Raw genomic sequence first — 27,983 nt, 5'->3', positions numbered from 1 at the left:
AACCCAAAACATACTCTTCGATTTACATACAAAAGACTCAACTCCTTTGTCATATAGATTGAGGATACTCGATTGAAGTGAAATTCTTGCGATGTCTTGAATGGAGTAATGATGAGAATTTTCCTTCCAGAAGAATGCGAGGCTATCAAACTTCTTACAAAAACATCGCATAAACAGAAAGGGATATGAAGGGTGCAGTAGGCTTATCTATGACAGCTTTTCACGTGATTACAACAGGTCATAATAAAACGATGTTTTATCTTCCATTCTTCCCAAGTTATTGCTTTCCTATCATTCTGTCAGAGTAACTGCTTATCATGACTTCGAAAGCTCTCATGCTCGTAAAAATTAGGCCTACTTACATTTTATTCTGTCGATGTGTACTTTATTTTTTGTTTTCTTTACATTCCTTACTGTATGTTCTCTTTATAGCCACAGACAACATAAAAAAGTTATTCATTTCAATTTACGATGTCATGCAAACCTATTCCCTTTTTTAATAGGCACTGTAAAGATCCGTCAGATTCTAACAAACAACAGGTCAAATAGCGACCTTTAGATCTGCGACGCGAACGCTACGACGACGCTGGGTAGGCCAAAATTGGTGGTCTGCACATGCGCGAGACAGCTGTCTCCGTTGTCCAACCTGTGAGGCTGCGTTGTCTTAGCGTTTTCGTCGCTGATTAAAAGCTCGCTAATTTGATACGACAGTGAGGGTGGAAATTTCTTTCTGCAAGTACATTGCATACCACTCAAATGTTCATAACTGCAAATATATTATGATTTATATATTATACGGAGCTGTAATTTTAAATTTAATCATGTTCTAAATAATCTATATACATGGCAGTAAAATATTCCTGTTATTTCACTATAAAAACACAATTCAGCAGACGTGGTGCTGCTAATGTTGCTCAAAGTTTTCTTTCATGTTTTTTTTCATCAAATGCCACTGTCAAAATGAGGTAACATTTCACAGATAGGAGGTGGTGGTACCCGACATACACGGACACGACATGAATTGATAAGGCAATTTACAATGACTTGATAAGGCAAGATGACTGCTGACGTCAAGAAAACGTGCACAATCCGTGTACTAGTATCTAGATTCTTGAAGTTCTAAAAATCTCACTAACCCGACTTCCTTTGTATCAAAAATAATTTAAACAGAAAAAAAAAAATGAACAAAATGGAAGAGAAGGGTAGATTTAAGCATTCAGGGGTCTTTATGGTAACTTCATTTCTTTTTTTTTCTTCATAGTTACATTTATTCACTTTGCACGGAGGAGTAATGGAACGGTCTACATGGAAAAACTGATTTATCCCTGACTTGAAAATTCAATTAGAACTTGGCAACGGTGTCGCAAATGAAATGGATAGTTTAAAGTATTTGCCAATAACTTGAAGTGAATCGCTAACTGCGGTGGCTTTATGCCAAAGAGACGCATGCTACATCATCATGCTATATCATCATGCTATGCCAGGTCTCTACAAGGTCAAAGGTCATCAGAGCTCCACCGTGATGTTGCTTGCCGGAGTGGTGAGGGAGGGATGGACAGACGGTGAGGATGTGTCCGACACGTCCTGGAGGATGATCTTGGTGGCGAAGGCCAGCGCTATGGCAACGATGGTCGTGAACACGGAGGAGTAGTTCAGCTCAAAGCCAAACAGCTGCAGCAGGATGTGGGAAGAGAAGAGTTCGTCTAAGATACCCTCACAATGGGGTTGTATAAGATTTTAACTTACGATATAAATAAAATATGTCTTTTCAATTACAGAAAACAGCTGACAAACATTTTAGCATTTAAAGAATTTTTCTTAATCTTTTGAGAAGACGAGGTTTCTCTCAAGAATTCCCCTTTTTAAAGGAAAGACCCCCTCAAAATAAAAAAAGGAAAGAAAAGAAAGAAAAGCCCATAGAAAAAAAAACCCTGACAGTCTGTAAGGTTCATATTTTGATACATGATTGTTTGAAACAACCTTTTTTCTACTTCTTTTTTTGTTTCCTCCATTTTTTTTTTCGGTGTGATTTAAAATTGTGTATTGTTATGCTAAAATGTTATGCTATGAATCTTCGAAATCACTAAAAAAATATACAAAGAAAAAAAAATAAATTACTATTCGAGTAGGAAAATGTATCATGGAATTGAAAAGTGACCCCCCCCCAAAAAAAAAAAAAAAACCAAAAACAAAACAAAACAAAACAAAACAAAAACAAACAAAAACAACAACAACAACTACTACTACTACTTGGAAAGGATTTCTTCTAATCTTGACACCCAATAGGACAAAATAGCCATCTCATCTTTCTTCATATAATATGGCGAGTCTTCTGGGAATTCTGCTTGAAAAACAGAGGTGATAAAACGTTTTAAAAGAATTGCAGTCTCAGAAAAAAAAGACATTCACGCACGCCCAAATATTAACAGGCAATAAGATCCATTACTCGGCAGGTGGGTGGATCCGACATTATCAACTGAACAACAACCTCTTCTTGAGTAATGACACGCTAGTATCATGTTTATTCTACATGTATGTTCCCACTTTATTTTGATGGAACTGCTGTGAGAGAAGTGTCACTACACACTTCGGTATGAACAGTTAAAAGATAGTCAAATGAAGCAACTACTAAGTAACTATTCATTCATTTCCTTCGATTGAACACACACCCAGGTCATATGATAGAAGAACCAAAACAGCTGAAGTGCAGTTTCTTGCCTTGTTGATGTTACCTTTAACATTAATATCGGAGAGCTTGACTCAAACACAATGATACAACGGGTGCTGTTCGTTATTCTGAAGGTTCGTAATTCCGAAGGTTCGTTATTCTGAAGGTTTGTTATTCCGAAGGTTCGTTATTCCGGCGGTTCGTTAAAATCCGAAACACACATATTCCCTATACCTAGAGGTTTGTTAATCATTTGTGGCGTTATTCCGCAGGTTCGTTATTCCGAAGGTTCGTTCATCCGAAAATGAAATAGGGTTCGCTATTCGGAAGGCTCATTTATCCGAAAATGAAATAGGGTTCGTTATTCCGAAGGTTCGTTAATCCGAAAATGAAATAGGGTTCGTTGTTCCGAAGGTTCGTTGATCCAATGAAAAAGGGACCGTAACGAACCTTCGGAATAACGAGCTTTGTGTCATTTTCTGATTACCGAACCTTCGGAATAACGAACCTTATTTCATTTTCGGATTAATGATCCTTCGGAATAACGAACCTTATCACATTTTCGGATTGACGAACCTTCGGAACAAATCTTCGGAATAACCAAACCTTCGGACTAACGAACCTTCGGACTAAAGAACCTTCGGGATAACGAACCTTCGGAATAACGAACTGTAACCGATACAACATTTCTAAAGATATACGAAAAGAGATGAAATTGAGTTCTGTTCAAGTTTTCTCATGTTCTCAGTGAATAGTGACAATGGTCGTAGTAATACAAAATATACTGAGGTGAAACCATATACAGTAATTTCTAAACTATTTGGTTGTAAAGACAAATGGTCTTTTAAAGCATAAAACCAACACTGAAAAGGGAAATTTCTGTCATTTCTTTTTAAATCAGGCACAAGCCAGCTGCTTCTGCACTGATGTTTTTAAAATTTCCTTCCTACGTCTAAATGTACATTACTTTCAGCTTGTGTGTTGTGCATACTTGTAATATAATCCCAACCTCTGTTTGCATTACTTACTAATTAAAAGGAAAGGATGGCTATGTTTTAACAAAATTGATAGTGAAGATTTAAAAAAAAAAATCCATGGTTTTACATAAAAGCACAGGTTTCAAATTGTGCAACAAAACAACAACAAAACAAACAAACAAACAAATACAGTACAACTCTATTATATACTTTGGAAAATTATACATGTAGCTGGACTTATGCATGTTATACAATAATTCAAAGAGTGGAAATCATACTTCATTTCTCTCAAAGACAAAAGTGATGGAATAAATGATTTGGAAAATGCTTCATTTACATTGCATGGTGATACAATTGTATGATATCTTGAAATTAGAAGCATAACTGCAAAACTTCTGCATGCTTGGTGTTTCTTCATCCCGTAAACATCGGTGCAGTTCATCGACAAAGTTTGGCAATCTTTAAAATTGAATAACCACATGGTGATGTTGAAACATGTCTTTGAATTTATAATGCGTAAGACTGTCTTGCCTCACAATTTGCTGAAATTCAGCCATGAAAAGGGGAAGCTGACTAGGTGAAATCATGTGACTTTTATGTGTAAGGTAATACACAAATCCATCCCTCGATTGCAGTAATATCCGTAGTGATGAGCAAACTGGTGAACTGACAGATTTGGCTTGTCTATACTTGTCTCATGGAGGAGGTTACGACCTTTCTATAGAAAGGTTGGCCAACCTTGTGGGTTACCTTTACCGGGCCTTGTCATTCCTCTTTAAAACAATAACATCAAAAAATATTTCTGCATCAAATGTGCATTAAGGGGATGTTATCGTTTTGGTTGATATGGGCTTTCAGGTTTCCAACTTCATGTGAGATAATGAGAAACCTCGTATGAAATATGAAATAACATAATTCAGACAGTTAATTTGATGAAAATTGGTTTTGAGACTGCTGAGATATCCAAAACAAAGCAATCCCAATAAAAGGTAAGATCCACCTTTTATTAGGATTGTTTTGTATTACTTTGTTTTCGGATGTCTAAGCCATTTCAAACCAATTTTTATCAAAATACACCGCCTTGTGTCCATCTTAAAAAAAACACCAACAACAAACAACTTAGTACACAATAAAGACACACATGCAGATAAGAGGTTAAAATACACTACAACTTTGTCCACTTTTTAAAGTTCCTATACTTTTTATACTTTTCTTATCCAAGACAAGGCTATTATTAGTGTCTTTTTTCCGTTTTTTTCTAAGCATATACTACTTTAATTTTACTTAAATTATTTCTGAAGTGTTAATGGATATGGAATAATGAGTAAAAGATTGTGAATTTTACAAAACAAACTGAAAAAAGTTCCCAAATACGTGTTTTTTTTTAAGGAAAGAATTTCTAAATGAACATCAGCTGTATGAAAATACCACTCAAATGAAAGAACTTGACAAGTTTTAGCATTTGATATCAAATTTGCGTCTTTCCCTCATATTTTTCAAATCATCTCAGATTTACGATTTTTAAGATTTGTGTGTGTGTGTGTGTGTGTGTGTGTGTGTGTGTGTGGAATTGCCCATTTGGAAAAAGAACCCCAAGAAATTTACCTCAATTTAATAAAATCCAAGATGATAATTTTTCAAACTAAATGTCAACATTTCTGGTCAAGTTTTCTGTTTCTAATGTATACTTCTACAGCATGGATGCTGGAAGAAAGAGACCGCACATACCATGGCACGAGTTCATAGGGTCAGCAGACCGACTGTTTGTATGTCACCAGTGCTTACTGCTGATTTCATGTAACCTTCCTGTGTAGGTTAATGCACTACCTCAGGTAATCAACCCAACTAATGACTTGCTTCCATGCCAAGAAATCCATTGTTTTATAAGTAATCAGACTTTGAAACCATCAGAAAATTAGGGTTAATTATTTACTCATCCAGGTAATTCCCTAACTGAATCACCCTGTATGGCATTCATAATCAGAGACTGTTGCCTTGAGACAATTTGAGTTAAACTTTGCATTACAGTGAGTCAGGACGTTACTCATACACAGATGAAAGTGCTTTGCAATGTATGGGTGTTCCTTACAGTGCATGGATTGGCACACAAACATTTTACATTAAAGGTAAAAACTGCTCTCAAAAGGCATCAAATTTAATATTTATCTTTTTTTTTTTCTCGTTGTCTTTCAACCTTGAAATACCAAAGGGACAATGTCATTGTATTACTGGCTGGGAAAAATCAACTGCAGCTTTATCCTATGCCCCTTGCACACATAACTGTGAATACTCAAATGACAGAAAAAACAAAACACACACACACACAAGAAAATAATTTAATGTTCCATTCTAACACTGTAAAAATGCAAACAAGAGTATCAACCACTACAAGGTGGCCAAGTCCTTGAATATAATCATACATATTACATAATTGTACCCTCTCTTTCTCTCTTTCTAGGTTACGTTTCGAGAGAGACATAGGTGATCATGGTGTGTCCCAAACATTTGCTTCTAGCCTTGTAAATCAGCTCCACGTTTTGATCTTACGTACATTTTGTACTACTGTGTCTCTGCTTCCCGCTGTTATCCCAGCATTTAAATTTGTCGTCACAGACATCTGTTTCCTTCCTCTGTTTCTCTTTCCCTCTTATCTCCCCTGTCACTGGCAAATTTTCCAGACACTGAAATGCCCTGCTGTGTCACACACATACACACTCACACACACACACACACACACGCGCACACACACTTAGATCATGCTTAATGCCCTAATTCAAACTTATAAATTGTACCTGACATTCCAGACTAAATTCTCCCTTTTTAAAAAGAGGAATGCTTAAAATTTTGTAAATTTCCTACATTCTTTTGCTGCAGATTAATGTTTTTTCTTTTTTCTTTTAAAATATTTTGTCCATTATCATTTTTACCATTCCATCATCTATCATAAAAAAAAAACAACATTCTACAAAATTCATGATACTTCTTCCATGGGCATTTCCTCAGGCAATCAAATACCTTTGTGAGGAAAAGAACAGACAAACATAATCAGAAATGTACATTAAAACGTAATGTATGAATTGTTTAGAACAGGAAGTACACATCAACAATGCAAACATTCCACAGGCTGAATAGACCAGAGTAAATAGACTGTACGTTTGTAATGACAAAGGAATTCCTGCAATTGAATGCTGGTACATGTACTTTGAAATTGCACTTCTGTATTAACTGACCCTTTTTGTTCTTCTAAAGGTATGACACCCCTGTAATATTAGTGGAAACCCATTGTACAATCACTATAATGCCTACCACATAGGATAGACCCTGAAAACCACATGCTGGCACATCCACATACACCAACCCACACACACACACACACACACACACACACACACACACACACACACACACAAACAAACAAAAGAAGGAATATTTATTACTATTCAGTAATTATGACAATGACCCCTGCCATACCTTTTCTTTGGCCACACCCTCTATTATTATTCTTTGGCCACACCCTCTATTATTACAGCACTGAATCATCGTTTCCGTAATGATTTATGATACACACCATATCAATCAGACAGTTGTCAGTTGAGTAACACACACTTCATGCATTAACATCCACGGTCACATCACAGACGATATTCTTCTACAACTGCTCAAAAAGAATTGTGCTTTCGCAGACATACATGTAGTTACAATGTATCACAGCTGGCAGTGCCTGGTCTGATAAACACAAAAATATGTCTTAGTTGAACGTCTGAGTCTGGGGACTACTATATATAATGATGTATGTAGGGGCCTACTTAAAATTACTCAAATCACTTTAAGTCAAAAAGTAGTTTACTAAAAATAATGATAATAGTAATAATGATAATAATAATAATAAAGACAGATAAAACACACTTCACAATGGAAGAATAATCAGACCAATAGATTGACTACAAACTTAATTCAGTGAAGAATGAATACAAAGACTCACTGTTAAGGACAGCGGTGACTGCTTGATGAATGAAATGACTTTCAACCTCTCCTCTGTTGGGCAGATGCTCTGTAGTGTAGAGTAGAAAAAGAAAAGAGTAAAAAAATGCATTTAGTAGGTGGAAAGTTCAGTATCTGAGGCCATATCTTGAATGTGGCTTGCCACCTGTTTTTACAAGTAAGGTGATGGGAATAGGCTGATAGCAACAATAATAAAAATAGGTCCTGTTTTGCCCACAAAGAAAGAAACAAAAAATAATAAAAATGTAACTTGCAGTGACACAAACATTTTCAACATCTGCAAAGCTTCTAAAAATCTTTTCTATTTGTGTTAGAGGGAAATTTCAACCCAATATTATGTTGCTTTGTAGGAAGACAGTAAAATAAGACAAAAATATAGTGAAAACAGTGAAAATTAGGAAAACATGTTTTTTTAATACTCAAATCTGAAAAATAATTGGGACACAGTAAAAAAAAAAAAAGATTAGGAGATGTACTTAATGTACAGTCTAAGACTAAGACAAATTGGCAACTCTGAGTAATTAAGGTGTTGAGCAATTCTCCATTGAATTTGTATGCAAACATTGTCAAGTTTTATTTGCCTCCCAAGAAAAGTTATAAGAACTGTTCCTGCTATAATACAATCATATGTTTTTTCCTCTCCTCATTAGCAAGGTTTTTGTATGAGTCCAAACACTATTCTTTAGTTTTTGTATAATGTACAAACATTGTTCTATTTTTCAGAAAAATTAAGGTAGCAATACCCCCTTGAGGGGTTGCAAAAATCGAAAATGAGATTTTTGCTTTAAACAAGAGTTTGGTATCTAGATAATGAAATACCAACATGATTTTACTTAAATTTCATCAGGAAATGTTTTTAGAAAATTAAAATATGATGGTAATTAAATATCATAATGAACCCGGAAGTAAACCGGAAGTGGATTTTAACCAATTTTTGAAACATATTTCAACCTATTTTTGATCTACTAACCATCACATCCCCACCCCCTTGGCCCAGCCTAACAAGGCTGTGTGTAAAATAGCTCTGCTGCCCTATTTCATCACTTTTACCAATCAAAATGGCAGCTCCCATGAAAAAACCTGCAGAAATTACATTTGAAATTGAGGATCAAAAAATGGATCAGAATGATGTTCCAAGTACTTCTACACAACAGACATTTAGCATACCTATAAATTGTACAAATTATTTGATTCTAAATTTAGTTTGCAAAGACATTTTTAATGTTAAAATGCTTTTTATTCCAGCAATTTATCATGTATAGTTTTTTAGATATTTGATCGACAAGCTTTTCTTACACAAAAAATTAGGTTCCAAGATGGCCGCCACTGCCATAGCAACTGGTCATGTGACCATGTCATATTACCTCTGGAATTAATTATGTTTTGATGGTTTGTGCATTAGTATGCTACATTATATCCTCATTGAATAGTGAGTGCACAAAATGCATTAATTTGCTCTTAAAAACTCATAAATTAAAGTAATTTACCCAATTACTAGTTCATTTCCCCAATTTTGTGTATTGATTTTGAATACTAAAAACTTTAAGTGATGATATCTTAAAAACGTGATTTCGGCAATATGGCCGAGCCTCCACAAACATATCTCAAATAACTACAGGGGCTAGAGCCTTGGAACTTGGCCAAAGTGTTTCTTATGTTATGTCCTGTGAAGTGAACCAAAATCTTGCTTAAACTATGATTCTTTGTGTTTTTTTGATTTTTTTAAAAAGTCATAATTATGAGTTTCATTAAATCATTCATCATTTCATACTTCACCTATTATAGGGTGTTCAAATTACCTGATTTTGGTTCATTTCATAGAGAAAGTATCAAGCTTTAATATACATTTTATTCCAACAGTTTATCATTAATAGTTTTTGAGATATTTGATTTTCAAATTCTCTATGTACCAAAATTGACCATCCAAGATGGCCGCCATTACCATAGCAACGGGTCATGCGACCATCGTAATTTAGACTTTGTATGGATTACTTAGTTATAAGGTAATATGTTATGCCAGGCTTGGGTGGTCAATTGTTGTAAAAAATGCATAAAAAATGATTTTATTTTGATACATGCTCAAGGGGGTATTGCTACCTTAACATGAACTTTATCTAAAGGAGCAGGATACGTGTATAATCTATTTCTAAAATCAAAGATCTAACTTAGGCCCCGTTGCTAGAAACTTTGCGTTTAAACGCAACTTGCAACTGATTGTCACTGGCCAATCAAAATCATTGTTGCATGCATGTCTTCTTAATAGGGCAGACCCTGAGCCAATCAGAATGGTTGTTTCAAAATTAGCAATTATTTGCAATTGATTGCAACTTTCTTGCAACGGGGCCCTAGACATAATAAAATAACATGACTCACAGAAGTTCAAGGCATCCCCATGGAAAGGCAAACTGAAAACCACAAATACAGGGACATTTACAATTAAAACAGATTACAATATCTGGCTTGACAACAGAGGGTCAGCACCGCAGCTCACCTTTGGGACCTTGTGACCCTCCCCGTTGACCTCGGTAGGACCGGCACAAAGGAGTGGTAGGATGGCCAGGGGGAGGAGGAAGAGGAACATGTCGATGATGGACGCCTCATGGCTGATCCAGTATAACAGGTACACCACGCTCCAGAAGATGAGAAGCACTATCCAACTCAGGAGCCAGCGCTGGATGCAGTGCGAGGTGGTTCGCAGCCGGCACTGAAATGATATGAGGGGGTCAGAGTTCACAGGTAAAAGGTTAACTAACATTCACGCAGAGGATACCCAATCCCCCAATCCCCAATCATGCAGAGGATACCCCAGGTTCGCCACGCTCCAGAAGATGAGAAGCACAATCCAACTCAGTAGCCGGTGCTGGATGCAGTGCAAGGTGGTTCGAAGCCGGCACTGGAATCATATAAAGAGGTCAAGAGTTCACAGGTGAAAGGTTAACTAACATTCACGCAGAGGATAGCCAATCCCCCAATCCCCCCAATCCCCCATTACGTAGAGGATACCCCAGGTACACCACGCTCCAGAAGATGAGGAGCACACTCCAACTCAGGAGCCAGCGGTGGATGCAGTGCGAGGTGTTTCGCAGTTGGCACTGGAATTATATGGGGGGTCAGAGTTCACAGGTGAAAGGTTAACTAACATTCACGCAGAGGATACCCAATCCATGCGAACAGTCATGCATTTTTTTCATTCAGGGTATTATTGAGAATCCTGCTTTTCCTAAATAATGTCTCAAAAAGTAATATCTGACTGGTATGAAACTACATTGTATGTGTATTTAAAATAAGACTGGAATTGACAAATTATGTAATCAGAGGTGACCAGCAAATCTTCACCCCATTTAACTGTAAAAAAAAAAAAAAAAAATCATTCTTTATATAGTAGGCTTTCAGAAACTAACAAAGCATTGATGGAGACTTATAGTTAAACAGAGGAATCCAACTGAGAAATCTATATGCAAGTACACTTTATGCATGTGAGTTTTATTATGTCAAATGCATTAAGTATGTGTGTGAGTGTGTGTGATGGTCCATGGTGAGTACTGCATGGTCAGGTGATACATCCCATGTTTTAAAGTAAATCTGGTGTCTCTTCAAATCCTCTTATTTTCCACAAATTTCTCAATTCAAGCACTAGTGATAAAACATAACTATGTCTCATCATGAAAAAAAAAAATTGTCATACATATATGTGTATATGGTGGCCTATATTATTAAAGTACACTGCATTACTAACATGTCTCATGGCTGAACGTGCCTCACATATATGAATTCCAAAAGTAAAAGATAAACATTGTATCAAAGTAAAAAATATTCAACTAGAGAAGCACTCTGAGAGCACAGACCTCCGCCAAGCATGCAGCTCATTTCCACCACTGATCTTGTTCTTCCATAGTGATATCAGTGATTTCCACCCATACGTACTTAGACACCATGCTGAAAGTGTTTATAGTGTGCTGAAAGTCGCCCGATTTCCCATTATAGAAGCCTTTGTTACATCATAAACCCTCAGCTGCACGGCGCGCCTCGCCCTAGCAGAAATAGTCTAGCAGCCAGAAAGGGTCCCCGTGCACCCCCCCTAAAACAAAATTCTACGATATGTTCGAAGATCGTCAGAACCTGTATTTTCCGAATCCGGTTTTCGCCAGCGGAAAAAAAGGTTGCGCGCGCGTCTAATTTGCATATTTCTAAGATGGCCGCCGCCCGTTGCTAGGAGACGGATTATTTTTGAATAACTTTAGTTAGGAATAACAAATTACCATAAAAATGGTATCATTTTGAAGAGAATTAAATTTCCTACAAGCTGATACCCCATTTGATGGGATAAATAGATGTTGTCATGAAATATTAAGGAAGGAATTATGTTTTTTAGCATTTTTCTAAAAAGATACGGAATTTGGTTATAATGTTCTTTTCCATACATTTAATATGCATTTACAAATAACATTTGAATTTTCCTATAATTATCCCCAAAACATAGCTATTATCATGTGAAAACGGCTTTCCAATACATCAATTCCTTTAAAAGTTACACGACATTAAAGGGGATATGGTTCAATAGGTTTTACAGCAATATTGAAGGGTTACAATGTCTCCGCGCGCAATTGCGTAGGTTCTGTATCTGGGGTTTGTTGTAGATCACTGCTATCTATTGATCAAATCTCATCCCAAATCGGCGAAGAAAGAAAGAAAAATTACACTTTCTATTCCTTATATGAAATAAAAATGTTTTTTTTTTCTATTCTGTGTTACCAAACTCAATCCATTCAGCTTCCCATATGAACAGTTTCTTGTCTTTTTGGATTCCCTCCAAGAACGTGAAATTAATCACAACTTATCTGATATTAAAAAGTTAAAGAAAAAGTTTCCTCTTATTGTAAGATTAAAGTGAAAAAAAGAAGAATCTTATGCTAAAAGCGCTAAGCGCTGTTAAATGGCCTTTCAGAGTTTAAGATGAAACATGGCTATCTTATTTTTTCATAACAAAATAAAGGGAAGTATCTGTGTAGTTCATGTCGGCCCATACTGGGTTACATCATAAATTCTTCAGAAATGGTCCCCGTGCACCCCCCCCCCCCAAAAAAAAAAATCTACGATAGGTAAAAGGTCAAAGATCAAGTGAAATACATGCTCTCCTATTCATCCAATTAAACCTAGGTCAAGGAAGGTGACCATTCAACACATTTGTGACAAACATGCCATTATAATATTTTGCCAATTTTGTGAAAATGTAATCACACATTGTCCACATGTACTATAGACCTATTAGGAGAATCATGCATTATGGCGGAGGCATACCAGTCGTCATAGCGACATTTCTAGTTTAATATTACAACGAAGATTACGACTACTATTAGCAGTTGGTAATTAAGTGGTGTACGAAGACTAACTCAAACAATACATCATTATTTGAGTGGCTATAATGTACAATTGATAAAAACCCAATAAATCTGTTTTTTTCAGGTTATACAGTGCGTATCAAAAAAAGGTAATCCAACTTTGGCGGGCTACTACGTTACAATTGTCAGCTATGGAGAGCTCAATGTTTAGAAAGCAATGATATCACAAGCCATCGAAAGCTATGCTGCCGGCTGAAAGCAATAACAAATTTACTTCTTGTATATTATAGAAAGAATGGCCACGCGAAAGTAACAAGATTAATGCTCTGTTACTGGGAATTTTAAAACGATAATGACATTGTTTCCATTCCTGTTGTGTCGTTGGTTGTTGGCGTGTTTCCTTTCAAAGAGTGAAAGTAGTAATATAGTAGGTTAATAGATGTCGGCGTTAAAGCTTGTACAATATAACAATATTGGTCACAGTTTATTATTCCGAAGGTTCATTTTTCCCCCAAAAAGGTTCGTTATTCCGGGGGTTCGTCATGATATAGATAAACGGGCCTAAATTTGTTATTGCTGAAAGCAATAACAAATTTACTTCTTGTATATCATAGAAAGAAAGGCCACGCGAAAGCAACAAGATTAAATGCCCTGTTACTGGGAATTTGAAAACGATAATGACATTGTTTCCATTCAAAATTCAAAATGGTCACCTTCCTTGACCTAGGTCTAATTGGATGAATAGGAGAGCATGTATTTGGGGATTTTAGGACTTTAACTTGACTTTGGCCCTTTCATAAGTTTATGCATTAAGTAATTTTCAAGGTATGGAGAAAAAGTGCAATTTTTGTATTGAGTAGAAAATTGTTACCATTTTCATCTGGCCTTTGACCCTAAAATTCATAAGAGAATCACTGTCAGGCAGAACATGCATAAATATGTACTAAGTTTCAAGATACCATGAGCCACTTCCGAGACATGGAGGAAGAAGCAAGTTCAGCACTTTCTCTTGATCTTTGATCTTTGACCTTTTTGGCAAAAAAAAAAAAGAAATTGCCAGAGAATCTCTATTTTGGGTTGTACATGCATACACCAAGTTTAAGTCCTGCTGGCATTGCATAAATATGAGGGAAATAGTAAAATTTTGAAGTGTTGCCTTTGACCTTTGACCCCATGAACCCCAAATTCCCTAGATAATCACTTCCAGTCAGTACATGCATAATATATACTATGTTCCATGAAGATACCTTGAACAATATCCAAGATACAGAGAAAAAAAGTAAAATTTTAACATTTTCACTTGACCTTTTCACATTTGACCTTAACCTTATGACCCCAAACTTTTACCAGTGAATTTTAATTGGGTAATACCTGTATACACTAAGTTTCAAGAAAATATCTTTAGGCATTGCAGAGATATGAGGGAAATAGTGAAATTTTAAGCATTTGACCTCGACCTTTTGACTTTTGACCTTGAGCATGTGCACCCAAAAGTTGATAGGCAGAATTTCACCCCCAATACACATACATGCCAAATTTCAGGGTTTTTTTTTTTTTTTTTTTTTTTTTTTGTTACGCTGTCCACAAAATTCATTACGGACGGAGAGAAGGACGGACGGAAGGACGGACAACCCGAAAACATAATGCCTCCGGCACCACTTCTTGGCGGAGGCATACAAAAGAATCTAGATTACATAGGTGAAGTAATCTTTGAAGATATGTAAATATTGATATGTACGGTATTGAAACTGTCGTGTTGATTATCCTTATGGTACGTTACCACACTCGTGGAATTCACTAAGCTGGGTCCACTTTCTCGATTCGCCCGAAATCGTGGTCTTACTCGGGGACTAATCGTGCTGATCATCAGATAATCAAATCTTGATGTCAGTCAAAGACATTGTGTTGATCGTAGTAATTTTTCGAACAGTCCAATAATTCTTCTACGATCAACACGATTACCACCATAGACCTCAAGATGTGATAAGCCATGATAAGATCACCACGGTCACTCGTAGACTAAGAATCGATTTGTGGTAGATAGTATACATGTATTAGCATATCGAGACTCGCGACAATGGCAACCTAGTGAAAGTGTTTAACGTGCAATGTCAATAATCTTTTGGGTATCGATCATGCACATTTATAGTTACTCTATCTAAAAAGGACCGGCGGACGAGTAGGGCATGGATATCTGAAAACATTGGATGGTGTATCTAATTCATGCATGAGTTGTTATTCCAGCGGAACTTACATGCGCTCTATAAAGTGGATTGCACGTCAGATGCGCCTACAGCAGATACACTTCAAATCATTTTAGCAAATTTATCTAATTATAATAGATGTCTAATTTCTGTGGAAAACATGAAAATATTGTATTCGTTGTGGTTAAACATTTACACTCTGAATATGTCTAATGTTTAACACATTAGTCATACACAAACATCCTTGAACACAAACACACACAACACAAAAGTATACAAACCTGCATAAATATAAACGTGATTGATATATATATATATATATATATATATATATATATATATATATGTATATATATATATTTATATATTTATATATAGATATAGATATATTATATATATATATTATGTTATAGTATATACATGCACACATACATACATACACGCATGCATGGTTAATGTTCCCTCAGACATTTCCCTCATGTTTTATAGATCCATGCATTAAGGTCTACTTAACCATAACATTTTTTTTTTCTCTCTCTCTCATTTTTGTATAATATTGATTATTAGTCACTCCTAACGGATTTAACAACCAAGTTTACGTTGTATTGCATTTAAATCAACCCATGTAATAAAGTTAAGTGCATGAAATCATTTTTTATAAAAAAAACACAGAATTTGAAAGCGACTGGATTTGACTTGCAACTATTCGTTTTTATCAATGCCATTCCTTGGTATTTGTAATCTATCTATTAGTTTCTTGGCAATAATAAACGTATGAGCAATACGTTTAAAAACCATCAGGCGAACCACCAAAGAATGAGAACACGTATGTGCGATCTTATCTTAAAAAAATAAATTGATTTCATGCTAGAGCATGGTGACAAATATTTCGCTTGTGCGGTATACATGTAACTCTTATTTCGACATCTAAATAAAGCATTCGAGTTTGATGTTCCATGAATGCATTAATGGCGTATTGAATAAATTCACGAAATTCACGACTGAGCTCATTTCCCCTGCATGAATGCCTGTGTGTGATATTGGAGGTGTGAGTATGTGTGTGAAGATATCAGAAGAATGAGAGTTGATGAAGAGAAGTTTGATTAATATCGATATGTTGGAAACCCCTATCCAGGTAAGCCCGTTTCGGCCGTCATGAAATTACACCTCTCGTGAGGCCTTCATTCTATTTGATGAAAAAAGACGTAAACTAAAAGTGAAGCTGAGTAGATCAAAGGTGATAGCGAATAAAAAATTTAATTTGCTTTCATATTCCACAAGATTTAATGATATTTAATCAATAATTTGGATGTAAGAAGTGACAGGGTTTCATACTTGCAATGATTATTATAGTATTACACGCGTTACGCAAGTGTGGCCGTCGACATTACCCTTAAATTTCTGTATAACCGTATTGAACCTTTTCCCTTTAATGTCGTGTAACTTTTAAAGGAATTGGTGTATTGAATAGCCGCTTTCACATAATAATACTTATTTATGGGGTTTAACTTAAAGAAAATTCCGATGTTATTTGTAAACAGAAATTAAATGTATGGAAAAAACAGTACTGAAATCTGTATTTCTTGGGAAAAATGTAAAAAAAAAAATCCTTCCTTAGTATTTCATAACAACAACTATTTATTACATAAAACGGGGTATTAACTTGTAGGAAATCTAATTCTCTTTAATATGATACCATTTTTATGGTAATTTGATATTCTTAACTAAAGTTATTCAAAAATAATCCGCATCCTAGCAACGGGCGGCGGCCATCTTAGAAGTATGCAAATTAGACGCACGCGCAACCCTTTTTCCGCTGGCGACAAGCAGATTCGCAAAATACAGGTTCTGACGATCTTCGAACACATCGTAGATTTTTTTTTTTTTTTTTTTTTTTGGGGGGGGGGGGGGTGCACGGGGACCATTTCTGAAGAATAGTAACCCAGTATGGGCCGACATGAACTACACAGATACTTCCCTTCATTTTGTTATGAAAAAATAAGATAGCCATGTTTCATTTCAAACTCTGAAAGGCCATTTAACAAGTTCTTTATTTCTTAGGGCTGTTAGCATAAGATTCTTCTTTTTTTTTCACTTTAATCTTCCAATAAGAGGAAACTGTCACGTCAAATTTTTTTCTTTAACTTTTTAATATCAGATAAGTTGTGATTTTGGAGGGAATCCAAAAAGACAAGAAACAGTTCATATGGGAAGCTGAATGGATTGAGTTTGGTAACACAGAATAGAAAAGAAAAGCATTTTTATTTCATATAAGGAATAGAAAGTGTAATTTTTCTTTCTTTCTTCGCCGATTTCGATGAGATTTGATCAATAGATAGCAGTGATCTACAACAAACCCCAGATACAGAACCTACGCAATTGCGCGCGGAGACATTATAACCCTTAAAATAATATTGCTGTAAAACCTATTGAACCTTATCCCCTTTAATGTCGTGTAACTTTTAAAGGAATTGGTGTATTGGAAAGCCGTTTTCACATGATAATAGCTATGATTGGGGGATAATTTTAGGAAATTTCAAATGTTATTTGTAAATACATATTAGATGTATGGAAAAGAACATTATAACCAAATTCCGTATCTTTTTAGAAAAATGCTAAAAAACATAATTCCTTCCTTAATATTTCATGACAACAACTATTTATCCCATCAAATGGGGTATCAGCTTGTAGGAAATTTAATTCTCTTCAAAATGATACCATTTTTATGGTAATTTGTTATTCCTAACTAAAGTTATTCAAAAATAATCCGTCTCCTAGCAACGGGCGGCGGCCATCTTAGAAATACGCAAATAAGACGCGCGCGCAACCTTTTTTTCCGCTGGCGACAACCGGATTCGGAAAATACAGGTTCTGAAGATCTTCGAACATATCGTAGAATTTTGTTTTAGGGGGGGTGCACGGGGACCCTTTCTGGCTGCTAGACTAAAACTAGAGCATGCACTTTAGTGCGCGCATGCAAACCTCAAATACATGCAGCCTGAACTCCCAAGTTCATTGACCCTACCTGCCAAAATATAAAAAATCCTTCATAAATTCCCCCAAAATTCTCGGATCACTACCAAAAGTTAATCGTTTGGTACTTGTGTCATTCTCAACCTTTCCTGCAAGTTCATCCCAATCCGTTGACTACTTTTTGAGTTATTTTGCACACGGACAAACTACACTGTAACTATCTAATGAACGAACGAATGAACACACAAACCAACGGTAACGAAAACATACTTGGCGGTGGTAATTATCAATGAAAACTAAGATTGTACATCCTTGGCTAAGTAAAAATTACTGAAGTACTGCACATACAATATGTCCATTGAAACTAGACCAGACTGATTGTATACACTGCTATCACTGACACATTATGACAACTAATACACGCATCTATATTTGCATGCTTTCTTGGGTCACTTGTAACCATCAACTTCAGCAAGTGAGATTTACAATATGTAGTGAATTCTTTCTGAAACACGGATTATTTTGCCATACTTTCTTTGTTCATTTTTTTTTTCAGTGTATGTTTTTCTGGCACATCTTTGTTCAACTGTTTCACAAGAAGATTGGACACGGTTGTACTCTGTTTTTGACAAATTTAGACATGAAAAACAAACAGGCAAACAAATAACCACGACTAAGCTCGATCACATGATACACAGCACAGGTCACATGTGTGCTTTAGTAAAAAAACAACAAACAAGAGATACAGTACAGCTGTAGTGGCAATGCATAGGTCCAACATAGTTGATCCTACATGATGCCATACTGAGATGAAATAATAAATGATAATTTATAATATTAAAAATAGTATAGAGCAAAAACAAAAATAACAAATACAACATCTAAACACAAAGTCACAGCCAATTTTATGAAAGTGAAAGAGTGACAAAAAGGCTTACTAATGCCAAACACACAGTTTCAATGTGAATGCCAATTAAATTCATTATAAGAATCTATCTTGAATTTTCAAGAAGTAAATGATGTCAGATTTCTAATAATACAGTGCAAAAGGTCACAGGCATCATCCATTACTCTTCTTTTATAAATATATGTTGATGACTTTCTAAAGACCTGTGTATTTATAAGCTGTATGTAGCAGTGTGGTAATTATGTTGATTGGAGCATTACAAATATCACTACAAAATTATTTTTGCACCAAACTTGTCTATTAAGATCACATGTCCACAAATGACTATAATATATACATTTTATATGTCCTGTGTGTGGTTTTTGTAGCAAAATTTGACTGTATACATTATTAATCATTACTAATCATAGGAATACCTCCATTCAAGCTAATCACTAAGGCAGAATTTACCTGTAGTCTCCAGTACTTCTCCAGAATATCTTTGTTTTCCAAGATTTTGACACCATCAGCATTGGAGATCCGGGACTGAAACTCACTGCGTGCCTGAAGTTAGGATGATGATGAAATAATGTATCAGGTTTAGGCGTTGCATCAAAATCATATCTTGCAGGATCCTGCAGGATCCACTACCCAAATGTTCATTTTGATTATAATCAGTCATTTGGCATGTCTGCCACAATTCACTCAAAATATTAACAGATTGATAAATATGAGTGTGACCTTTCTTAAACCGTTGAGGATGGACAGATTTCACTACAATACCCATTTCCCTTTAAGGCACTTGCCCGAGTATACTCAGGACTCGTCCTCAATGGGTTGAAAGATAATGCATACACTGTGATATCTTATACGGTATGTCGATTTATAGTAGTCTATTGTAAGCCATCCACATAATATTCGTAGATAAAGAAATTCTTATTTCAAGATAGATTAAGTCATCATTGCTATAATCATACAAACTTAACCCGTTGAGGACGGTTTGATTTTGCTACAACACGCATTTCCCATAGACACCTACCCGAGTATACTCGGGACTCGTCCTCAATGGGTTAAGGTTATTTCCATGCTTCAAACGTTTTTTTTTTTTTTTTTTTTGACAAACCCTGCAGATATTAATGGACTCTAGACTTTGACACAGCAATATATCAACCTCAAACTTGACAAGTTACACTGTGTTACCATGATTTGTCCTAAGGTAAACTCTCAATCTCCCTTTATCACATGACTGATGATTTATTACTTTGAATAGATTTGCTCTTAGGTTATCGCGCTGTGCACTAGATCCTCTGCATTTGTGACTCGTGATCTACTCACTCCATTGCGGAATGGTGTAGTCACTAAACTATTGAATGGTGCAGCATCCATCATCAATTTTTACAACAGTGCTTTAAACCATTTCACACCTTTTTTTTTTCTCTCTCTTTTGTGGTAACAAAGAAATCAATGTAGTGTTACTGAATTGGCACACTGAAAACTTTAAAGCCTTCAAGTGCAATTGTGTTGTGAAGTCTTGATGTTTGCTGACATTAAATTTATCGACATGTTCCTACACCACAAAAGGATGGAATTTAGTACAGAGTTTCTGAGCAAGTTTATGATGGGAGAGGAAATGACTTCCACACCCAGCTGATTGTAAAAACTGCATCACAAAGCCCAAAAAGAATTTTAGTGGGTTCTTGGTTTTCTGGCACGTAGGTCTGGAAATATTTCACAGATGCATCAACTCCTAGAGTTTGGGTGTTTTTCAAAAGATGTTTGTGATGGCTTATGGACTTGTGGAATAAGCTTCAATTCTAATAATTGTGACAGTCCATTACAAAACCAACTAAAAGTCACATCAATTGATTTAATGAGAGGACTCAAAAAAAGATGAAACAGGGCAACCGAATCAATCTTGATTTTATAGTGTTTTATGAAAGAGCTGTTCGTCTTCTAGTATATTTAAGTTTGGGATCATAAAATGAATGGGAAAGTGTGTTTTCAGCAGTTTTTCTACAACCCTTTTCAGAAGAATAGTGTGATTAGGTATGTCTTACTTTAGAGGCTGCTTTTCTTTTGTTAGAAATCCTTTACACTCTTCACTTTCAGCTCTAATAACTTTTGAAATGATAAATGCTACTGCCTTGAATGTTGGCATTGATAACAGGACAGAATGTGGCAATAGAGTGTTTTCCCTCATTGTTGTTGGTATGGTGGTCTACATCCTGTTTTTGTCCAATTCATCACATGGCTAGCACGGCCTGTTAAAGATAAGTGCTCAACTTGACCCTGTACTTCAGAGCCTTTTTTTTTCTCAGTTCACACTTATCCAGTATGAGTGTGTGTGTGTTTTTAAACTTAGTTAGGGTAGGGGAGTCCATTTGAATTGAGTAATCAATGGGTCATTTTAAATCTTAGAGTCTGGTCCTTCAGAATATGCACTTTAATCACTAAAAATCCATGTTTGGTGACTTTTTGTTGGTTTTCTGATGCAGGGTCGCATACATGTAAATTTGTATCCATGAAGAGAAATATATTATGAAAATTGCAGAATCTCACATTTGTGCTATTTCCTTGTCTACCGCCATCATAGCCTGAGGCGAGGAGATGAGCCCAGACGTCGTGGTTGGAATGATCAGCATCGACAGAATCAAATCCAACACTGGTATGATGCAGCCGAGACACGGATATGCGCCTTCTTTCGTGCTCATTCATATCCCATTCATCTGCAAACATTTGGAGAAGGGTAATGGAATGTCTTTCAGAGAAACCTGTTGTGCACATGGAGGTTAGATAGTGTTGAGTGGAGGTTAAACACTGTTGAGTACAACTTTTCACTTGCGTTCATACCCTACTACATCTTTCGTATCCATTAACACTTCATATCACTTCGAAACTTGAAAACATTCACAACTTTTGAGTAAATTGTCTACAAGTATTCGTTTTCAAACTTTTACTAAGTGCATCAACAATCTTCCAGCATTTGCTAAATTCACATTTCATACATGGTACATGTATGCATAGGGAAATTCCCCCATCATTGATGTATTCTATTCCAGTATTCAAATGAACATCAGAGTTTGTGGAACAGTTTCTAGGAAGTGGGTGTGGGATAGTTCTCAAGATTGGAGACAGGCAACTGAGAAAATGCAGTACCTCCATGAATAGTGGGTATGTAAAGGATGTCAAAGGGCCAGAGCCTGATCATAAGATCTCAGATGTTAGGAGGGTGTCTATCGATATTGTGTGGTGAGCTAATGGAGATAAGAAGGAGCTGTGAATGGCAGAGCATAATAGATTAGAAGAATTGTCACAAGAGGGAAGTGCAGGAGTGTAAGTTAGCACACACTTCATCAGGAACCATGCATTATGTGGAGCATCAATCTTACAGTGAGTAATGGTGATATGTGGGATGAGGAGAGGGAAGTGTGGGAGGTCAAATGCAGTTTTGATACTTCGGAACAATCCAAACTAAACATTCTTGATGAGGAAACATACGAAGTGTTAGGTCTATCTAGTAATTACTTCATAATGGTGGCGTATGGTGACTATCTGTTTGTTCTACACAAAAGTTAGACTCGGTGCATTTGAATAAAAACATGACTTTCAAGTTTCTTTTTTTTTTTTTGGTGGGAGGATTGCTAAATGTTTTATTTTTTATTTTCCATCACTCCATTTCTTAACAGTTGGCTTGGTGCATTCAATTATTCCAAGTTACATATCATTACAGTGAAGAACTAGAAAAGCACTCTGAGAGCGCAGACCTCCACCAAGCAGTTTCCACCGGTGATCTTGCTCTTCCCAAAGAGATTTTTTCTCCTCTCCATCACTGGGGTAAAGCTCTTTGGGCTCTTCCATAAAGAGCAGTGATTTCCACCCATAGGTATACATGCTGAAAATCGCCTGATTTTCCAATTATATAAAAGCCTTTGGTACGTCATAAACCCTCAGCTGCGCGGCGCGCCTCGCCCTGGCAGAAACAAGAGCATGCACTTTAGTGCGCATCTGTAAACCTAAAAAATGCGCAGCTTGAACTCCCAAATTCTTTGACCCTACCTGTCAAAATATCAAAAATCATAAATTCCCCCCAAATTCTCAGATCACTACCAAAATCTGATCATTTGCTACTTGTGTCATTCTCAACCTTTCCTGTAAGTTTCATCCAAATCTGTTAACTTTTGCACACAGACAAACAAACCAATGGTAACAGAAATAACCTCCTCCCTTGGCGGAGGTAAATAAGTAAAGAATCTACCCTTTCAGATCATGAATTTTATTCCACATAAAATATATCTTATCTGGTGACTTTTCAGTGGCTTTTAGTGAAGCAGAGTCATGTACAGTGGACTCCCATTATAACACAATCCTCAGGACCAGCAGTTTTCTTTCATTATATCGAAATATATTATAACTGAACAAATAAACAATGAAAAGATAACAGATAATGTTGGGACATGAATTTTTACTCTGTTGTAACCAATTTTTGTTATAACTGTGTTCGTTATAATGGGAGTGTACTGTATGTAGCTAACCATAGTACACTGCTGCCTCAAAATTCTCTGAAGATGCTATATTTGGTAATCAGTGATTAAAAGTCAAAGAGGACAAACATTTGATCCTGTTGAAATATACTTTACTTCTTCTTGTATTTTAAACAATTTCTATCTTTCAACTCAAAATCATAACCTTGTATGGAAGACACACAAAGTATATCACTTCCATATCTATATTTCTGGCAGTGTACCTTCAAGACTTTGCATGACTTCTTCAGATGTGGGTGAAGGGGGAATCTGTTGGTGCCTGGCCGCACCAAGGCTGTCGTTGAGGATGGCACTGGCAGTCCCGTCCACCCGATCCTCAGCGATGCTGATGGTGGGATGCCGTCTGGCGCGATGCCGGTGGTAGTTACTGATGTGGCAGATCATCGCATCCTCATCAAGCTCCAAGAGAAAGTGGCGAACACCTAGAGAAAAGTGAGCGTAATTCTGATAGCTTGCTGTCCACCCGGACTTTCTACATGAAATAAATTTGCGTTCTCTGTGTATCCTTCAAGATGTGAGCAAAATTAATCATGGTAGTGTGTAATTCTGCTGCAGTTAACAGTATATCACTCAAAATTTTGAAGTCATCATTTATTGTGGTTTATGTGTCAAAATAATAAGACTGATAATAACATTTCTAACGTTAACTTTTAACATCATAAAATGACAATAAAAAGTAAAACAAAACAAAACAAAACAAAACAAAACAAAACAATACATGAACCAGTATGATACTCAAGGAGTAATTAGATATCACAACAGTCTTTAACCTGCAAATTAAAAAATGACAGGCCAGTATACTTGTACGGTTCATGTCTAAGCAATGACTGCATCCTAAATCTCACTTGAATTCTACAGACAGTTTTGAAAACTGAGATTTTGACATAAAAAAGTGTTCTACAAACAAATGCACTCACTGATTGTGTGGGTGCGGCATACAGAAAGACAGGCCACAGCCACAAGCATGTTCCAGAGGAAAGAAAATGCTGTTAAACCCACTAGACAAGGGTACTGAATGTAGCAGATCCAGGGCGAAATGGAGACTGAGGTACAAGTCTTGTCATGGAACAGGTGCCTGTTCTCATAGTTGTACAGACCAATAAAAGTCAGTCCAAGGAAGCCTATCACTACAGCGGAATTCATCTTCAGAAAGGTCTTGGTGTGAAGGCGAACACTCTGCACAAACAGGCGGTTGGTGAAGAGTCTGAAGGCAAGGTTGTTCGCGTAGACAGTCACTGAGCTGAACATGAGCGCCATCAGGATATTGACAGTGCCGTTGAGCGAATCAAATGTTGTATTCTGCGAGACGATGTCGCTGACAGTGTACCACGTGCTGGCAATGACGTAGCCTACAGTGCTCAAGAGAGTGAGAAGGTATAGGAACAAGGCAAATATGGGCCTGTCCTTTGGGTGTGTTTTGATACCGAGGGATTTGGCAATGATGTACCAGAGCCATGGGGGGAGGGGACGAGACTGCTTTATCCTGACAGGGCGAGCATCCTGCTCTCCAAGGGACTGAAAGCCCTGGGCCTGGATAGAACCTGGTCGGAGGACCACTTGGGGTTGGCCACGGAAGCAGTCCATCATGAAATCATTTAACCACAGGCCAGTCTCTGGATGAAACTATTGCAGTCGATTTTTCACTTCCTGTAGAGAACAGAAACATCAAATACGCTTATGCACTTGAGTTGATACATTGTATAAAGAGTACAAAATAATATGTTGCATGCCAGAAAAGACAAGTCCACTTTCATATACTTGTGGATTGAGTGAATGCAGAAATATTGGTAGAACACATCAGCAAAAGTTTGGGGAAAATCAGACAATATCTTCAAAAGTTATGAATTTTTAAAGTATCTGCATGGTCACTGCTGGATGAAAAAACTACTAAAGTGTACATGTATGATGTCACATGAGTGGAATGATATAAAAAAGAAAATATCAAGAGAATTTCACAATTTTTTTCTAAATTGTAGGACCTACATTTCTTCAACTTGTCACTGACATATTATGTTAAGAGTATTAAATATCACCCCTCCTGCCTTCTAAAAGAGGCAAGTCAAGTTTTCTTTTAACCATAGACCCTTGCCCAAGTACACTCGGGACATGTCCTCAACAGACTGCAAGAAAAATGAAAATATATTATGTTGAATTTTCTTTATTAATATTTTCTTCATATCTTTCTACATAATACATCACAAGCTCTAGTAGTCTTCTCATCCAGCAGTGACTGAGCAGAAACTTCAAAAATGCATACAAAAATGTATTTACTTTTGAAGGGATCGTTCGATTTTCACCAAACTCTCACTGATGCTTTTTACTAATATTGCTGCATTTACTCAATCCACATGTCTATGAAGGTGGATTTGTCCTTTAACATAAAATAACTATAAAGGACTGTACAGTTCTGGTTGAGGTGAGGATTAAGCTTTTAACGTTTTATGAGATATTCAGAAACCACTCTATGAGATGTCAAAGAGCATGCAATTCTTAGGGGACTCAAAAGTTTATTTGATGAAAATTGGTTTTGAATGGCTTAGATATCCAAAAACAAGGTGAAACAGCGAGATCATAATGTGGCCTGTCGCCTTTTATCATTTTCACTTTGTTGGATATCTCAGCCAATTGAAAACCAATTTTCATCAAATAAACGTTGAATCCTTCTTAAAATTACGTGCTCATTCATATGTGACCTGCTACAACAAAAGGATCCTAAAGTTGCTGACAGCTGAGCTGAGAAAATCAAGTTTGAAATCACATCATCAAAATTGGTCACAACTCTCAGATTTCTGTTTTTGGGACAATTTTGTAATGTAATGTTTTGTCTATTATCTGCTAAAATTTCGACGCTAAATGATCAAAAGGACAGGCATGAAATCAGCGTTTTTCTGGGCCATGATTTCTCTGACTTTCAACGTAACAGAAACGTGTCCGAAGATTTGGATTTAGCGCCACTGCTACACACTACCCCTAGCAACAAGGGTGTGATCTTATTGGTCAGTGTGTGGCATCCTGATTACTGATTGGTCGTGCGTAGACTGCTGAGGCTAAGCTTGAATGAACATCGTAGAGGTTGCTACGAGCATGCCTTCTATTGTCAAGCGGTGAAAATTGTCTTGCCTCCTCTTGATATTGATAGCGTCGGAAGGAAAACTTTGAAGGCGTTTTTCTCGAAACTCTGATTTCCTCAACCACTTGACATGTGCTAATAAAATCATCGATATCTCCGCAACCGAGTACTTTTATGAGTTGTGCTATGTATGAAATTAAAGTAGAAGAGTAAGGGAATAACGTCATGCCATTTTCAGAAAAATTGTCCTCCCCCGTCTTTCGGATCCTTTTGTTGTAGCAGGTCACATATTTCATAAGCAGTTTCTCATTATCTCACTTAGGAATGTAATACTGGTAAACCTGAATCCTCACCTCAAACAATGAAACAGTACTGTACAGTCCCTGTCATAAATGAATTATGCATCCATTAGAAAAGAATGGGAAGGGGGAGAAAGACAGACAAATACGAAATAGACATGTGACAATTTATATGTCAGATGTGAGACGGATAATATTTAAAGTGAACAGGGAGCTTCATGCCTAATGAGCATATTGTCCCGAGGGCCTCATACATTGTACGTAGGCCTACATGACTTCATGAACTCCCCGCGGGGCCATGCAATGCTCAGGAGGAGGAGGGATGTTGGCCGGAGCCCCCCTCAGCTCAGGCTGCATGCATGAGCAAGCTGGTTTCCCGGACTGATGTTACTGCTAGAAATTGACAGAATCTTATGAAACTGATACAATGAACGCATGTGCTAACATCTTTTGTTTTGTTTTTGACATCGAGAACATCAGAACGTTGGTGGAGTACACTTAATTCTGAGTATACCGACGGAACCGGAACAGAAGCAGAAACAGAAACAGAAAGCCGCATATTCGCGCATGTATAAAGCTTCCAATACGTTAGTGAGACTTTTCTTGGCTGTAACGTCACGGACATACACTTCACAGACTCACAGAAGAACAGCCATCGGCTGAAGTGAGTAACCCGTGGTGAAATAAAATAAACTCAAACTCAAAACTCAAACTTGCGCTTGCCCGTCTAAACAGGAAACGGGTAGAGCTATGAGGACACTGATTGCAATATGTGGGACTGTTAATTTGTATTGTGTGGAAATCAAAGGGCTTTGTTTGCGATAATGGACACGCCTCCTGCTGCCTTCTTCATGAAGTTAAGCAGACAGCTCTAATTCTAACTATATTCTCAGAGAAACCTCGTAGTTAGGATGAGTTAGAACTCACATCACATATTGGTAATGCATTAGCAATTTCACAAGTAAATAGCTTGCCTTACCGACAGATAGTCTGCTCTCAGTCTTTGAACTTTGGATTCGTTTGT

General features: G+C 36.7%; 1 protein-coding gene across 1 annotated transcript; it reads right to left on the bottom strand.

Annotated features, from left to right (window-relative positions):
• Positions 1 to 1,506: 1,506 nt before the first annotated feature.
• On the bottom strand, positions 1,507 to 25,174 carry LOC139736275 (uncharacterized). Its single transcript, XM_071647005.1, has 7 exons — positions 24,508 to 25,174; positions 23,794 to 24,012; positions 21,609 to 21,775; positions 19,521 to 19,613; positions 10,139 to 10,351; positions 7,628 to 7,696; positions 1,507 to 1,671 (listed from the first exon to the last, which is right to left on the bottom strand). Exons 1-7 carry the CDS (start codon positions 25,172 to 25,174, stop codon positions 1,507 to 1,509), a joined length of 1,593 nt encoding a protein of 530 aa, XP_071503106.1.
• Between the last annotated feature and the right edge of the window lie 2,809 nt (positions 25,175 to 27,983).

The sequence above is a fragment of the Diadema antillarum genome, unplaced genomic scaffold, assembly GCF_040938485.1.
Source record: "Diadema antillarum isolate AM-2024a unplaced genomic scaffold, OU_Dant_1.0 seq00000635_RagTag, whole genome shotgun sequence".
Lineage (NCBI taxonomy): Eukaryota > Metazoa > Echinodermata > Echinoidea > Diadematoida > Diadematidae > Diadema > Diadema antillarum.
This window is presented reverse-complemented; position numbering and strand designations above follow the sequence as displayed.

What these genes read in the sequence shown, in the direction of transcription:
- LOC139736275 (XM_071647005.1), bottom strand. Translation starts at nt 25,174, where the DNA reads ATGGACTGCTTCCGTGGCCAACCCCAAGTGGTCCTCCGACCAGGTTCT. An exon ending in AGAAGTACTGGAGACTACAG is followed by an intron (nt 10,352 to 19,520) that starts GTAAATTCTGCC and finishes ATATCATTTCAG; the next exon opens with TGCCGGCTGCGAACCACCTC. An exon ending in AGGGTCACAAGGTCCCAAAG is followed by an intron (nt 7,697 to 10,138) that starts GTGAGCTGCGGT and finishes TCTACACTACAG; the next exon opens with AGCATCTGCCCAACAGAGGA.